At 50.4% G+C, this 11,874-nt stretch overlaps 1 protein-coding gene across 1 annotated transcript in view; it reads right to left on the reverse strand.

Annotated features, from left to right (window-relative positions):
* Positions 1-1,590: 1,590 nt before the first annotated feature.
* SHROOM1 (shroom family member 1) overlaps positions 1,591-11,874 on the reverse strand; it is a 10,690-nt gene continuing 406 nt past the window's right edge. Inside the window, exons 2-9 of the mRNA XM_008948517.1 lie at positions 11,686-11,840; positions 10,948-11,547; positions 9,541-10,899; positions 7,988-8,058; positions 4,891-5,454; positions 4,330-4,480; positions 2,854-3,126; positions 1,591-1,845 (exon numbers count right to left, since the gene is read on the reverse strand). Of these exons, the coding sequence (XP_008946765.1) occupies positions 1,591-1,845; positions 2,854-3,126; positions 4,330-4,480; positions 4,891-5,454; positions 7,988-8,058; positions 9,541-10,899; positions 10,948-11,547; positions 11,686-11,840 (3,428 nt within the window). The remainder of the gene's footprint in view (positions 1,846-2,853; positions 3,127-4,329; positions 4,481-4,890; positions 5,455-7,987; positions 8,059-9,540; positions 10,900-10,947; positions 11,548-11,685; positions 11,841-11,874) is intronic.

Genomic DNA, 11,874 nt, shown 5'->3' on the forward strand with positions numbered 1-11,874 from the left:
CACCGTGTGGCTGCTGCTGCATCCATCACCTGCTCGTGTAGCTCCCAGGCCAGCCCCAAATTCCCTCACGGGGGAGGGCAGCACTCCAGAGCTCCCCAGTGCCTCCTTCAGCTGGCAGGAGTGGCTGCTGCTGCATCCATCACCTGCTCGTGTAGCTCCCAGGCCAGCCCCAAATTCCCTCACGGGGGAGGGCAGCACTCCAGAGCTCCCCAGTGCCTCCTTCAGCTGGCAGGAGTGTTGGCAGAGGTGGCTCAGGCAGAGCGCACACGCTGCTCTCCTGTTTGTACACTGCTCTTTGGGACCAGTTCGTTCCCATTGCCTGGAGGGTAAGCTCAGGTGGAGAATGTGCCCTGGGGTAAAGCAAGCCCCACACCATCCTCTGAAGCTGTGTCCCCATCCTGGGTGGCTGGGTGTTTACTGAAGGCAGCCCCAAGGGAGGAGACACCTCAGGAAGAGGACAGCTTCTCTCAGTGGTGCTGACAACTGCTGTCAGGACACACCAGAGCAGTAAAACCTCTCTGGGGAAAGCTGAACCAACATCATGGATCAAGGAACCCCTGGTGTGCCTGTGGAAGAACCCTGAGTTTGATTAGCAGCTGCCTTACAGTCTAGGTGTGGATCTCAGACAGAATATTGCTCTCACTGAATACTTAAAAACCAACCAACCAACCCCACTAAATTACAGCAATATCAGTCCTTTGACTCAACACACAATGTTAGTTTAAGAGATTTTTGCTGAGGGATTTATATAAAGCCTCGTTGAAAGGGAATAATCTCCTCCACTTGTCCCACCCACCTCACACTGCAGCAGAGCTTCCCCCCCACGTTCAGCACTTCTTGTGCTCGTGGACAATTGGAAAACTGCCTAAAAACAAACACCACAAGGTGCTGGTTGGAAAATAAACACTTCAAAAGCATAGTGAGGACTGTGCTAGTGACTGTGCAGGAATAAGTTGAGAGTTTACCATTCCCACAAGTGCTGATTTAAGCTGCTTTCAGCACTGATCAGCTCTGTTTGATGCCAGCGAGGATCACCCTTTTTTCTGACTCCTAAGACCTGCTGCTGAACAGCCTACCAGGATTACACAGAGCCAGGAAAGATCCTTGGATGGCAACTGCCAAGAGATAAAAGTTGTTTTCTCCCTTCACAGTGCCATACCTCCAAACAGCTGACACCAGGAGTGGCACTGAAATGGTCCCTAATGTGTCCTGTGGCTTCGTGCAATCTCCAAATCTGAACACCCACCTCATTTTTCATTGCAAACACTCAGCCCACCCACAAAAGTACAATATTTGTGCCATCCTTTTATTGTGATAGTGTCAATCTGCAAACAGATGGACAGACAACAATGAGGGGAAACAGACACCCAGCTGGCAGGAGCAGCAGGTCCTATCCGTGCCCCCAAAGCACAGGCTGCTGTGCAGGGCAGGGTGCTCTCAGTCTGGCCATCCACAGGGGGAGGCAGGTCCAGCCTGTGCCTGGAGCATGCCCAGAGCCCCTGGGCACTTGCCAACACCCTGGCACTGGCAGGACCCCCGTGGGGCAGGCCACACCCCGTGGGGTGCAGAGCACCCCCTCTCCTGGGCCCATCACAGGCGGATGCTTTGCTCAAGGTTTTCTAACTGCTCTTCAAAAGACTTTATCTGCTCTTCCAGGTCCTTCTGCTCAATCAGCAAGGAGGTCTTGACCTGCACGAGGTGCTGGTAGTCCTGGAGCTGCTGCTCGGGCAGGTATTTGGCAAGGATGCCCCACACCACTCTCTCCCTGCGGTCCAGATTCTCCTTCAGGTCCTTGGCATCCTCCCTCTGCCTTGACAGCAGCTCGTGCCTCTCCTGCAGGGACTGCTGATGGAGGGAGAAAACACAGCACACTAAAAACTCATCATGCTGGGCAGACTCAAGATCTTCATTTGGAAGCCACAGTCGATTTAGTTTAATTACTTCCTCTTGTGGGCTTTGTGTCCCACATGAGTTTTTTTCTTGGTTGAATTACTCATTCTTGTGGCTTGTAGGGTAAAGACACTCAGTAAACCCCATCAAGCCTCACTTCTTCCATGCTGCCCTCAGGGGAAAAATCAATATACTTAACATTCTGGTCATTTTAAAGTATCCTGTATCCATCTTCAGTCAATTAGAATCTCTTTAAGGCACACATCATTGTGTTTTCTGAGTTGTGTGTGGCTAGGGTGTAAATGTCATATTAAAAAGACAGTGGGACATGCCCAGGTGGCCAAGGTGGCCAACAACATCCTAGCTTGTATCAGCAAGAGTGTGGCCAGCAGGGCTAGGGAAGCGATGAAGTCCCTGGACTGGACACTGGGGAGGCTGCACCTTGAATCTTGGCTTCAGTTCTGGGCACCTCAATACAAGAAAGACACTGAGGTTCTGGAGCATGTCCAGAGAAGGGCAACAGAGCTGGGGAAGGGTCTAGAGCCCTGGCCAACCTCCCCTGGGATGGTTCCAGGGATGGGGCATCAACCACCTCTCTGGGCAGCCTGGGACGGGGCTCATCACCCTTGGCATCAAAACATTCTTCCTTGCATCTAGTCTAAATCTCCCTCTATTAGTTTAAACCCATCACCTCTTGTCCTGTCCCAACAGGCCCTGCTGAAGAGATTGTCCCAGTCCTTCTTACAGGACCCCTTTAAGTACTGCAAGGCTGCCCTGAGGTCTCCCTGCCCCAGCTGTGGAGACACAGCCCATGGTGTGGCACGGCCACTGCCTGGACAGAGCCTGCCTGGGCTCCATGCAGAAGGACAACTCCTGTTCCAGCTGTCAGACACATGGAGTGAGCACAGCCCCACCTGGGCAGAGCCCAACAACAGCTAAACCCCTCACCTGCCTCTCACTCACCTTCTCCTCAGGGTCTGTGCTGCCATCCACCCTCCCCATGGCGTTCTGGACGCGGGCGAGGCGGCTGGACAGGCAGAGCAAGAGGCTCACGACCTTCTCCAGGTCCCCCATGAACATCAGGTAGCGCTGGAGCTCGTTGGGTTTGCAGACACCCCTCACCACCACCTCCAGCTCCTGGCCACGCTCGGCACACTCCTGTGCTTCAGCAAGGACCAGCTCCCTCTCCTCCCACAGCCTCCGCAGCTTCTCCCGCAGCCTGGAGAGCAGCTCCAGCTGAAAGGGGGGAAAAGAAAACCAAAAGCAGTCACAAAAAGCCATCATGGCCAAAGAAAATCCATGAAATTTCTAGAGGATGGATTTTCCTTGCATTATCTTGGCCAAATTTTTGGCTTGTAAAATAATTTTAAGCTGTGGGAAAGGAAAAGAAAAGATTTTCTAAGCTGTAGTTAATTTTCTCTCTGAAAAGGAAATTATAGTAATCACCTTAAGGGGTGATATAATCCCCAGCTCAGAGAGCTTCCCATCAGTCAGGAGGGAGCTGCAGTAAAGATTACACATGGTTGTGCTCTGGGACAGGAGCATGAAGCCACAGCTCTCTTATCAACCTTCACAAGAGCTGGAATTTAATGTAGAATATGAGCAGAAAAAGTCACTTCCACGGGTGATCCAAGCAAGCCACAGTGCCTGGGCAGTGAAGCAAGCAGAGGAGGCTGCTTGACATGGACATGTTGATAGGGAAAAAGGCCCCAAGACTGGAGCAGGAGAAGCCTATCAGCTTTTTTGGAGATCAGCCAACACCACCACGAGCAGGAGCAGCAGATTGAGTGAGTGATGAAGAGCATCACCACGGGCACAGCAGGACTCAGAGGAAAGCAGATTGTTGTTACCTGAGATGGAACAGGGCCAGCTTTCTACAGAGGGGAAAAAAAACCCATCTCATTCTTCAAAGCTACACATTGCCCTCCCAAGGTGCCATATTCTGACCCTAGTCCAGCTATGCCCAAGCTACCCCTATGCCCTGGAAACCAACAGGGCACTGCAGTGTACAGAAACTGCTGCCAGCTCCCTTGGAGCAAAACCCACTTCTTATTTAGGCTGCCAGTTGTGAGGAACTTTATAGGTTTTGAGACCAGATTTGAGTGTTAAATTGTGAGTCAGCTCCTGCACAGGACCTGGCCTTGCAAGGAAAGGTATGAGCAGCCCCGTGTGCTTCTTCCAAACACAGCAGGACATTGGGGATGGGCTGAAGAGGAGCTGGGAGGAGAGACCTGAACCAAACCATGGTGGACTTGAATACCACCCACTTATGGTGCCATTTTGCCAGGACTTCACCTACTGGCAAAAATAGATTCAATATGAAATAGGATTATTGGGATAAAAGCCATGAATACAAATATCTGCAGTAATACACGTGGCATTAATAACTTCTTTGTTGTGCTGAAGGACCAGCAGTTACTCTGGTGGCCCTCGACCTACTTTCTTTGCTGTGATGTCATCTAGGTCATTTGTGCTGTCTCTGCTCTTAGTGAGGACTTGGTTTCCCTTAGAGGAAAGATCTTCACTCCTTTGCTTGGCATCACGTTCAGATTCAGGACATTCTTCAGTTGCATCTCTACTATTTTTCCTGCCATTGAAACAGAAAGTAAATTCCTGGGGCAAAAGGGTTTTGATGTTCTCAGACACTGTGCTCATGGTTTTATCCATCTTGACTTCAGAGTCACTCTCTTCTCACTGCAGCAATTTTTCTCCTTGACTTTTAAAAGATAGAGAGCAAAAGATCTGCAGCCTAGGTTGCAGTCCTTGTTAAGAAGGTATCACTGAACCTCACTTCATCTGTTATTCATCACCCACAGCCCATGATTATTTCACCACCCATAGCCTCAGATGTTTCTTGAGATGCAAATCAGAAAGCTAAAATGCTTGGCTAATGAAACAAAAATAAACCCATCTGCTGAAGTCACTTTACTACCAGTACACCCATCATAATCACACACTAAACCAGCTTAAACCCCCAGATAACTGGGTTTGCCAACTTACTCCTTCTCCTGCACGTGCTGTAGGTCTCCCTTTTTCCTGTGGGATCTATCCAGCATGGAAATGCTCTCAGGGAACAGACCCTCCAGCAGGTCTAGAGCTGTTTTTCTCACAGGCTGAGGCATGAGAATATCAACCAGAGAATGGTCTTTGGCAATGAGTTCCATGGCAAGCTCCTCATATTGCTGGTCCTCGGGAGACTGCAGTCTCCTTCTGGGCAGAGATCTCTCTCTCTGGGGGAGGAGATCACCTTGGCTGTCCTGCATGGATGTTTCCTTTGCACCTAAGCCTTTGGGGGTAGCTTTGGCTACTAGTGCTGTGTGGCAGCAGGCTCCTTGCTCCTGAGGAGCTGCAGGCTGCTGCTCTGCACTCCCCACTGCAGCTTTGTCATTCAGAGACTTCATCCCACCTTCCTCCTCCACCTGAGCATTGTCCTTGCTTCTGCTTCTTGGGACAGGAGTAGAGCTTTCAGGAGTCAGCTCCTTAGGATCCTGACAACACACACGTCCAGTGTTGTCACTGTCTTTATAGCCATGATTCTCACATCCATCCTCAGGGTCCTGGAAACTGTAAGACAGAAACCCTCCCTTTTATCTGAGACACTTCCTCTGCAGCAGATAATGCTGCAGGTTGTTTAAGCACCCACAGGTAATTGCCATTCTCCTTCCAGCTTCCTCTTTTTATTAAAGTTGGTAAAATTCAGATTTCATAATACCTCTCAACGTTACCCAAAAAGAAGTGTGTAAAATCTCCATGGTCTACATTTTTTGAATCCCCATTAAATTTCTCATTTTCTAATTATGACAAAAGAATTTGCAAGAATATGGGGGCACTGTTGAAGACAAGATGGTTGGAGCATGCACAGACCATCTTCTGCAATCACTGATATTCAGGCAGACACACAACTGCTCCTGAAAACAGTCACTAAACCCCTCTCTAGAAATACTAGTGTATTAATCATGAGTGAACAAATAAACCCATTTTCCCCTCCTGCAAGGTTTTTCATAACCTACCAGTACTATGAGGGGACAGTGGAGAGGAAAACCACAAAGATTAGATCTAAGGAAGATTTATAAGCCCCTGTTTAATTATGTTACCCTGACAAATGAGCTTCAAAGTTGCAGGCACAAAAATGTTCTCCCTCAAAACAGGCATAGAGAGTTCACTGCAGGTTTTGTCCATCTTTGTTTAGTTCTTTCTCTAAGGCCACGTATAAAAACAAAGCACATGTGAAAAACAACCTGCCCTTCCCTCCTCTAAAGGTACTAATTAACCCTGTCTCTCTAATTAGCCCTGTGGCTATGGAAGGTGCAGGTCTTCCCTAAGCCAAACACAGAGACATGAAGGTTGGAATTCCCTTTTCCTGGTGGAGAACACAGCAGGGGAGAGCACTGAAGAGACCTGATGCACTCTGAGGACTTCCTAGAGTCAAGGCAGCTCAGTGCCAGCAGACTTTGTAGTGCTAGGAGAGCTTCCACATGCTGGGACCATTGCATTTAATCCTACAAGCCCCAAACTACCTCCAGCCACTGCCTTTTTTTGAAATCCTGTCTTTTCCCACAGTTTCCCTTCCTCCAGCTCTGCTTTGCAGCTTTAACAGAGTCGTTGCAGCTTTGAATCAAAAAAATAATAGAAAAATGAGGCCTGCATGGAAAAGGAAAATTTAATCATTGTTATTTATTATCTAGTACAAACTATGTCACTTAGAGATCTTATTTATTATGTGCACCTTCCCACTGCAATTAAAAAATCAACCCCTCATCTGTTGAACCACCTGGTTCTGGTGATCTAGTGATGCCTTTAAGGATGGAAAATCCTCCCCATGGAAATGGGGCTAAAAATACCCCTGCAAAACACCATGGCCTGGGGCACCTAAATCAAGGTGACAATGATGCCATATTGTGGCCATGGACTGACAGTTCTGGAGTGATAGATGATGAAGGGAAGAGACACCTCAAAAAAATCACTGCTGGGCGTTATTCTCACTCATACTCAGGACTCACTGCAGCAGCAGAGGGTGGGAGCAGCTTGTGGGTTAAAAAACCCAGTTTTCATCACAGAAAATGGACAATGTCAGTGGAAACTACCTCAACGTTGTGATGGGCAATCGAGGGGACACAAAACACACAGGGGAATGTCCTCAAGCTTTCTTTCACTGTTGGTGTGGGTAAGGATCACAGCTCACTCTCCCTGCTGCTCCCAGTTGGAGCTTTTATTTGAGTCATTAATACTCAAGCAGGCCCAGTCTAGTCTGGGTTTCCTGCCACAGCTCAGCAGCACTTTTATGTGAAGGAAAACAGAGGGGGGAAAAAAATGAGATATGGCTGTCAAAGAATGAAACCTGTGTTGGCAGCAGCTTCCCAAAGATGATAATCTAAATTAATTACTAATTAAACCAGCTCTGCCTTTCTCACCTTTTCATTACTTTGTGCATAGTATAGAGCAAGGATCAAATAAGTTTGTGATGTTACTGTTCTGTCCAGAACTCCCACTCACAACCACGCTGACCTGCAAAGCCTCTCAGCTAAACTAGGAAATATCAGAAAAACTTCAAAATCTTGATAAAAATACCACTTTTTTTTTTTCCTAGATAATCTTTTTTTTAATCTAGAAGATACTCAAGCCTCCAGAAACCCCTGGGATCTCTCTGAACGACTGGAACAGTGGGAATTCCATCCCTAACAGGAGTGGCAGCATCACTCCTTGCCGAGCAGCAGATGGTTCCCCCCGCTGATGCTCCTCAAACCCACAAAACAAATACAGAGAGTCACCACAGGAAGGTGCCAGTTAGCCGTGTGGACACGGCACAGCACTTTCTGTCCCCTACAAGCCCACCCCCACAGCCCTGTCCCACCGCTGGGCTTTGGCACAGCCGGGCTGTAGCCGATGCTGTTTGCGCTGGAGCTCAGAGGAGGGAGCTGCGACCTCGGGGACTGCACTCTGCATCTCCCACTCCTGCTCCACACCCGGGGACTGGCTTAAAGGCTGTCCCAGGGTGACACAAGCACCCGATGAACGCTGCCACAGGGACCGGGGAGGACCCCGAGGCACGGGGATGGCAGCAGGCAGCCGGAGCTGGCACATGCTGGGCACAGCTTACCTGGGGGTGCTGAGGCAGCTCTCACAAGGCTGGCACGGGGCCACTGTGCCACCACCACATCCAGAAGTGTCCTGGAAAGGAGAAGAGCACAGGGGGACAAAGGGCATTGTCAGACAGCAGCTGCTTTGTTGGACCCCCATGTTTATCCCCACACCAGAAGCCAAGAGCAGATCCCTGAGCAGGTTCAGAGCAATGCAGAAAGTCAGCAGCACTGGTGGAAGCCTGTCAGCCTCTGCAGCTGGGTAACATTAGTAGTATTTAGATTGTTTTCTGACATCTATTTTCTTTATTCTCCTTGACAACAATATTGGCAGCTACTGTCCTTCAAATTCAGGAGCCAAAAGGTTGGTTGTTTTTAAAGATGCCTCTATAATAATAATGTTTTGTGGGATGCTGCTCTAGTGAAGTTGCTGTTGTCAACAAGAGTGACTGCTGAAACACAAAGAGCATCTCCCTGCACACAGCACGTCCTCTGCAGACGTGATTTCAGAGACAAGGAGCTGCTGGAGAGAGACCAGTGGAGGCTGCAGAGATGCTGAGGGGCCTGGAGCATCTCTGTGCCCAGGACAGGCTGAGAGCCCTGGGGCTGGTTAGTCTGGAGAAGAGAAAACTCAGAGGGAAGAGGGGATTTGATCAATGCTGATCAAGAGCTAAAGGGCCCACAGTGGGCAAGAGGCTGGGGCCAGACTCTGCTCAGTGGTGCCCAGAGACAGGACAAGGGGCAACGGGCACCAACTGGAACCCAGGAGGTGCCACCTGAGCAGGAGGAGAAACTTCTTTGGTGCGAGGGTGCAGAGCCTGGAGCAGCTGCCCAGAGAGGCTGTGGAGTCTCCTGCTCTGGAGAGATCCCAAACCCACCTGGCTGTGACCCTGGGCACCCTGCTGTGGGTGAGCTGCTGGAGCAGGGGGTTGGAGGAGATGATCTCCAGAGGTTCCTTCCAGCCCCACCATGCTGGGATTGTGCAAGTGCCAGATCCCACGACACCCCTCTGGTATCCCTGGGAGGGACCCTCACGGGCCCAGGGTTGTCCAGCCCTGGAGCTGAGCCTGTGGCACCTGCCCATCATGTCCTCTGAAGCTGACCCTCCTCATCCTCCTGCCTTGGCTCTGCACTTGCTGAATGACAACAAGTGGCTCTTCCCACACCCAGCACACATTTCAACTGGCTGTGAGGAAGGTTCCATCCCCAGGCAACCCTCCTGCAGCTTTTGGCATTAAAGAACACCTTGTTTGTCTTCAATAATTCCTTACAAAATACTTCCAGGAACAACGAAATCAATCTGTGACATGCTAAAGTTGGTAGCACTGTCTCAGAATCTCCCCAAATTATTTCTCCTGCACACTGCAGAGCAGAGCTGGCATTAGAGATGACACAGATGTGCCTTTTCCTCCCTTTCCATCATGTCCCTACTACACACCAAAACCAAATGGAGTCTTAATTCTGCATTGGTGACATTCAGCAGTTTTTCATGTGAACAGCCCCACAGTTCCCTAAAACAGTAACAGACATAACAATAGACTCAGACAATACTGACTGGCTCCATCTCTCTTACCTGTGTGGAAGCAGGAGTGGATTTTGACCTCTCCCGAGCTCTCCCAGCTGCAGGATGACCCATCAGCAGGAGGCTCTCAGCTGGTGCCCCCTTGCTGGTGCAGCTCTGGTGGGCTCTGGGGGGGCCATGCCCCGGGGTGCCCGCAGAGCTGGGAACACCAGCCAGGGGAGGAAACACCTCGGGTGGCTTCTCTTTGGAGAAATCCTGGCAGAAAACCTCATTGTTCTGCATCCTTCCGCTCCCGTTTGGGTTGGAAACCTTGGCAGGAGGACACCTGGGGTGTGAGAGCCTCTTCTGCAGGGGGAGGTGGGGGCCTGGGCTGGGACCTGGCCTCTGGCTGATCTTCCGCTCCATGTACTGCAGCAGTGCCACGTGCTGGATGTGCTTCAGCTCCGTCCTGGAGAGGCTGGAACTGGACAGTGCCCTCCCTCTGACCTCCAGGGTCCTCCTCCTACCTGCCACTAGGTCTTGCTCAGGGATTTCATCCCTGACTTGACTCCACGGCCCATCCTTGTCTGCCAGCTGATCGAGTTTCTCAGGTTCAGAATAACACAGTTTCTTCTGCTCCTTTGTTACCCTTTTCCTTCCCCCTATTCGAGCTGTTTGTGGCCTCTTCATTTCTCCATCTCTGCTGAAACTTTCCAAGGATTCTAGGTGAGAAGGGGCACAAGGAGCAGGTTTTCCATCCTCATTTGCACTGGATAATGATAAAGACCTGAGGTGTTCAATCGAAGGCCTTTTAGAGGGTTTCTGTCTCAGTCTAACGGGCAAACTCATCTGTAAGTCTTTTCTTTTGAAAGAGGTTTCCCTCAGAACCCTTTTCTGAGCCACTTTAAGCTTCTCTCTGTAGTCATTCTTGAAGCTCTCCTCCGTGGATGAGGCAGGACTCCCAAGAGCCAGATCTTCAGTCTCCAGCAGCTCAGCAGCACTGCCCTGGTGGTGAGGGCTGGGCCTCTGGGGCCAACTGCTCTCCCTTTGGATCTCCTCACAGTGCACTGAGGCAGAGTAGCTGCCTGCTGGAAGCTCCTTTGGTGAGCTCCTGGAGTCCTCCTGACATGGGGTGAGCTTGCTGTGGTGCACAGGGCTGGTGGTTTTCCCCCCAGACAGATAGTAAAGCATGGGAGTCATCTGCCTGCTGATCTGTCCACCAGCACGGTCACCCTGACACTGTCTTAAGAGCTGGGTTTGAAATTCAGATTGCTGTTTCCAAGCAGGATGTTCCTCCTGCTCTAGATGCAGGCTAAAGTCAGGACTGCTGTTGTTAGCCTGTTTTTCTTTCTTGACTCCAGGCAAAAACTGAGGTGTGGAATCTTCCTTTGGTCTGAAAAGAGGCATTTGGACTGTACTGCCAGAGTGTTGCTTCTTTCCCTGATCTGACTCCTGGCAGTGAGGGTGCTCAGCTTCTGCAGCTCCACAGCTGCAGGACAGGGATGGTCTCTGCACTTTGGCTGGCTCAGCCAGGTGAGGTTCCTTAACATCACCCCCAATCTTTCCTTCAGAACCATACCTCCGACGTCCATCTGTACAACTGCTCAGCTTCCTGGAAGCATTTGTCACTAGAAAACCATTCTCCACAGCTCTGAAGTCCCAGCTGTCCTCAAACACATCTTGGTCCACGTCTGAATGCAGCTCGGTGTGGAGCAGGCACTGAGTGCAGGGCAAGGGGCCTGCCCCTTGGCTGGGTTCTGGCACCATGCTTGGCAGAGCTGCTGCTCTGGAGGTTGGCTTGGGCACACCACAGGGACACTGTTTGTCCTCCTGTGTATCATTAACAGCATCAGGGCTGGTATGTGCTGGGTGGCAGGACTTGGAGTTCATCTCTCCAGGAATTTTATAAGCATGAACTGAATTATAAGCAGAAAGTATTTTAGGGACATTAGCCACAGAGTCAGTCTTTAAATATTCTTGAAAAATGACTGAAGAAGGTCTGCTGAAAACCTGTGGGTTGCTTCTCTTTGTAGGCTGTTGGGATGGGCTCCACTCTCTACTTTCCTCTATCTTTAATCCCTGAATATTTGACACAGATGCCTCATTTGCAGAATCAGAAGACAGTCCCTTGTTTTTCAGAGCCTGTCCCCTAGAAGCTGCTGTATCTTGCTCTGTAGCTTCACCCCTGTGTTGACTCCATGGCACATCCCTACCCACTGGCTGACTGTCCTGCACCCCACACTCACTGTGACTCCCAGAGTGGTGCCTCCCTCTGGAGCTTCCAAGGTGCCTCCTGGCTTTATAGCTATCCAGTCGTGTGGGAGGAGAAGGTGGAGGTGCCACCAGAGGCAGCAGTCCCTGGTTTGCAGTCCCTTGGGCAGGAGTGCTTCCACAGCATTCAGCAGG

The sequence above is a fragment of the Merops nubicus genome, unplaced genomic scaffold (genome assembly GCF_000691845.1).
Source record: "Merops nubicus isolate BGI_N331 unplaced genomic scaffold, ASM69184v1 scaffold4731, whole genome shotgun sequence".
NCBI lineage: Eukaryota > Metazoa > Chordata > Aves > Coraciiformes > Meropidae > Merops > Merops nubicus.